The sequence below is a fragment of the Notolepis coatsorum genome, assembly GCF_963971535.1.
Source record: "Notolepis coatsorum genome assembly, contig: SCAFFOLD_2742, whole genome shotgun sequence".
NCBI classification, from domain to species: Eukaryota; Metazoa; Chordata; class Actinopteri; order Aulopiformes; family Paralepididae; genus Notolepis; species Notolepis coatsorum.
The window spans coordinates 1-5,000 of record NW_028174759.1 but is presented as its reverse complement, the minus strand read 5'-3'; the positions used below and the strand labels follow the sequence as shown (position 1 = coordinate 5,000).

At 37.8% G+C, this 5,000-nt stretch overlaps 1 protein-coding gene across 1 annotated transcript in view; it reads left to right on the top strand.

Annotated features, from left to right (window-relative positions):
* The window catches only part of LOC311247474 (M-protein, striated muscle-like), a gene marked incomplete at its 3' end in the record, with an annotated part of 16,580 nt that extends 11,653 nt beyond the window's left edge, over nucleotides 1-4,927 (top strand). Inside the window, exons 4-5 of the mRNA XM_084338515.1 lie at nucleotides 2,091-2,245; nucleotides 4,835-4,927. Coding sequence (XP_084194641.1) covers nucleotides 2,091-2,245; nucleotides 4,835-4,927 — 248 coding nt within the window. The remainder of the gene's footprint in view (nucleotides 1-2,090; nucleotides 2,246-4,834) is intronic.
* Between the last annotated feature and the right edge of the window lie 73 nt (nucleotides 4,928-5,000).

Genomic DNA, 5,000 nt, shown 5'->3' with positions numbered 1-5,000 from the left:
TGATAATAATAATAATGATAATTATTTTGATAATGATAATAATGATGATAATAATAATAATGATAATGGTAATAATGATAATAATAATAATGATATTAATAATGATAATATAATGATAATAATAATACTAATTATGATAATAATAATAATAATAATAATACTAATAATAATATTCTTTGTATGGAATCGGCAGTCTGAAATGTATTGCTGTGTTATATTATCCTAATGACTTGTTTTATTAGGTATTATAGTAGTAAGTCCTACTGTAGAACAGGACATCTTAGCGTGACATCTCATTTAGTCGTGTCAATACTGAACGACTGCGCGCTGCTTGGCTCTCAGGGACACCTCCTGCCCCGTCTGCCGTCACGAACCAGGGGGGCATTATCAGCGATCTCCTAATGAAGTCCAAGTGACCACAATCACCAAGGACTTCTTCCAAATCAAGCAGTTTTTGGGGATTTGTACTTTCCTCAAGTATTATTAGGTTTGTATACTTGTACTTTTACTCAATTACATTTCAGAGAAAAAAAACATACTTTTTACAATTTAAAATACAGACCTACAAAGAACAAAGTACAAATCTCGCAGGTCCAACCATTTTAATTAGTATATTTGTTTCTCTGGTCGAACTGACGTTAACGTTATTAATCCTGCGGCCGCACTTTATTTAAAAACAGCCAATCAAATCCCCATCAATGGAAAATGAACCCGCCCATACCCATGCTGATTGGTCCTTGTGCAAGACTGGGATCTCTGATTAAACACCTGCTATCAGAAGAATAGACAGTCAGAGTGACAAGCTACAGAAGACGGCCACAAACGATAGTACGAGTGATGAAGAGGACGAAAACGGAACATTTCATTGCCCCGGAATAAAAAAAAGTTTTTACTTTAACTTTTAGTACTTAAGTACATTTAAAAGTAGAAACTTTTAAAGTTTGACTCAAGTGTGTTTTTAGCCAGATGCTCTGACTTTTACTTGAGTACGATTTGGGACGGTACCCATAATGATGATGATGATGATGATGATGATGATGATGATGATGATGATGATGATGATGAAGACTTTATTTCAGACTCAAGGTCCATATTTACACACATACAAAACAACAACAGGAATACAATAACAAAAGAAACAAGGCCAACAACATAGATTAAAATACATAAAGGCATCGATTCCAATGTTTCCACAATTCAGATACAGTACCTTGTCATCACTTCGTTTTACATCACTAATGGCACCTATATTATCTTGTTTATTGACTCTAATAATCGACACATAACTTTAAACATTAGGATCCTCAGCAGAGCGCGGAAGGTGGGGACATTCTTTGTCACAAACATATAGCTTGTTGCACTAGTCCGTCTTGGGAGCTTAGGGAGGATCCTAAATGCATCATTATATGCTACCTGCAGTTTTTTCATTTTTGCTGTGCTATAATTACACCAGAGGTGGGCAGTATAAAATGGAGTACAATAGGCTCTGAACGCCTGTTATTTTTCTACAACGGAGTTCGGCGATTTGCGAATCTGATTGGCCGGTGTCATTTCTGGTCATGTGACATGTGCGCCCAATCGTGGGACCGCAAGTTTCTACACTGGTTAGGCTTAGGCGTTCGTTCGAAGTCGGTTAAGGTTAGAGTTTGTCTTAGAGCGTGGCGATAGAACGCCTGCCCTGATTCCGACGGTTAAGCTTAGGCACTCTTTCGAAGTTGGTTAAGGTTAGGGTTAGGGTTAGGGCATGGCGATAGAACGCCAGGTGCTTTGCAGGCTGTTCGACGCGGAAATGGGCAAAGACACAGCTCGTTGCGCTATTGGGCGCACATGTCACATGACCAGAAACGTCAGTGGCCAATCAGATTCGCAAATCGCCGAACTCCGTTGTAGAAAATATAGACGCGCTCTGAACAGGCTTATTTTTACATTGTCTGTAGTACACATTATAACATGTCCGTGGCAGCATATTGGCCTGTGTGTACAGTCTGCAGCACTGGCGCTGCACATCAACATCATCACACATGTCATCAGAGATATTGTGACCACCCAGATATCACTTGGTGACATGTGATCCGTGTGTCTGTGGGCAGGCTCTGGAGATCAACCAGAAGAAGAAGGACCTGTACGAGGAGGCCCACCGGATGCCCGACTTCCTGTTGCCCCTGAGGCCTCACACGGTGTGGGAGAAGACCACCCTCAAGCTGTTCTGCACCGTGCAGGGCCACCCCCGGCCCGTCGTCAAGTGGTCAGCACCTCTCACTGGACCACTCTCTTTGATTGATTGATTGAAATTAGGGATGTCCGATATTATCGGCCTATACCGATATTAAAATGTAATATCGGAAATGATCTGTATCGTTAATTTTTTTTTTTTTTTTTTTTTTTTTTTTTTTTTTACATTTATCTAACCTTTATTTACCCAGGCAAGCAAGTAAGAACAAATTCTTATTTTATTTATTGTCAAAAGTATGCATAATGTTGTGTTAATTCCACGACAAGAGATATGTAATGTTAATGACCTGAAATTATTCCGTTTTTGCATATATATCGGTATCGGTTGATATCGGTATCGGAAATTAAGAGTTGGACAATATCGGTATATCGGATATCGGTAAAAAAGCCAATGTCGAGCATCCCTAATTGAAATCTTTATTTCGAACATGTAAATAAAATACAAACAATATAAAATCAAAACAAATCATTGATCTCAAGAAATGTAATGATTTTCTTTTTAAATAAACAAAAGCAAAAACATAACTCAATTTACATGTTCGAAAAGGAGTAGGAAGAAGTATACACTTATTTAATCCTACCCCTTTTCCCACTACTCAAATGAGTGTACTAATTTAAAACCTTATATGTAAAACATGAAAGAAATTAAATAGAAATGTAAACACCCGTGAATGTCAAATCCCTTCCTCATACCTGTACCTCGTGAACATAATTTCTCTTATAATTCAGTTTGAATGGTCTCATATTTGGACATTGCTTCAGCACCACATTCAGACTACAGTCCCACAGTTTCACTCCACATATTGAGATGCAGTGTCTTCTGATCTTGACTTTGGACTCTCAGTAACATTTAAAGGAACACGCAGAAGTTATGGGAAACACGCTCCAGAGTCAGACGAGAAGATAGACACCAATCTCCTCTCCTGTGCGTTCAGTAGAAAGCTATCCGGCTGTAAACTAGCCTGGCTCAGCACAAATGAATGGAAACGGATACAGACCAGCTAGCCTATAGCTTAAAACTCCGGGAGAGGCCTTTTTGGCCTATACAGCGAGGCTAGCTGGACCGTATCCATTTCCGTTCATTTTCGCTAAGCTAGGCTAGCTTGCAGCAGGATCACTTTCTACTGAACTCATAGAGAGGAAACTGGTATCTATATCTTCTCGTCTGACTCTGGAGAAGACGGTACGTTAGTGTGTTCCTTTAAATACCTACAGTAGGAACTATTGTAGCCATATAGCCATTTACGTTTTTAGACGAACAAGGTTTTAAGTCTAAAGTTAGAGCGTTGCTTACATTCATAGACAAAGACAGTAGAGGTTGATGATGATTCACTTTAGGATTCACAGGATTGACAACTGCTAATAGATTGGGCTGTCCAAAACATTTAAAAACAGACTTCTATTGTTCTTCAGTGCAAGGATTTAATTATATTGTGTGTTAAGCTGTTGATGCTTCTAGAACTTTCCATTTGACTCTCAAATCCCCATTTTCTATACCTGTTATGGAATTAACTCATATTTGTTAGTAGACAACATATACCTTGTTATAGTTCCTTGGTACATAATCATAATGTCTGCTCCTGAAGTAAAGTGATACCATGATTATCTGCATAAGATGTTAGAATAAGGATGTAATATTTAACAAAAAGTGAGTTAGCAGGTAATATTGATGTGCAAAACACACATTTACATAAAATATACCTTTACGTCTTTGAAAGGAAGCTGTAAATCTTTTATTGATAATGTGTTGGCCAAAAAGTTTTTTTTTAGGGATGTACTGATATCAGACTGATATGAGGATAAGACTAATATAATAATAGTAATAATTTCATAATATTGTGATAAAACACAATACAGAGAGTTATGTGTGACGTGTGTCAGGATGCAGAGACAGTTGATTTTCTGCATCCGTGGCTCATAGAGGACGTTACGGTAGGTCTCTAATGGAGCTCTTTCTCAATTATATCTGTCCAGTTACCTTACCTAGTAGTAGTTTAGTAGTAGTTTATTCAGTCATCATCTCACACAATACAATATACACCATCATTTATCAATATTTGATTTTTTACAGTGACTGAAAAGGTACAGACTTAAGCATAATGCTTAAACATACCTGTCCTATATTCTTAACAACATTAAGACTCCAAAACAGCGTTCTAAAAGAAAATAGCAAAAAACAGTATTATTCACCCTTGTAGTTTTCAAAAATAGCTTTACAAACCATTTTTTTTAAAACCAAAAGCGAATGACTCATTCTTAACTGTATATATCAGCATTGTTCCACAAGTTAACCCCAATAATATAAATACACCTCCTTTTAATCCCTTTCTTAGCTTTTTGAACAGTACATTTACAAATATCGCTCAAATCATATTTTCTTTCATGTATTGAAAAAAAAAACTTTTCACCCCGTCCGGGAGTAACTTTGCTTTAGCTCTGTACATTATTTGCATAATTCTATAATAAACCAAATCATAAAATTTCATAACATGAGACTTCATATCAGTCGATACTTGAATGATGGGGATCGGCCCGTCTGTCCGGTCCCAGTGCGGTCCCGGTCCCAGTGTGAAGGTGTGACTGACCCCTGGTCTCTCTACAGGTATAAGGGAGGGGTTCCTATCTCTCCGCTGAGCGCCCCAGGAAAGTACAAGATCGACAACAAGTACGGAGTCCACAGCCTGGTCATTAACAGGTACGGTAGCTTCTACACTTTTTATTATGTATAAGTTATGATACATCGTTCTGTCATCACTGTTTGATCTGAG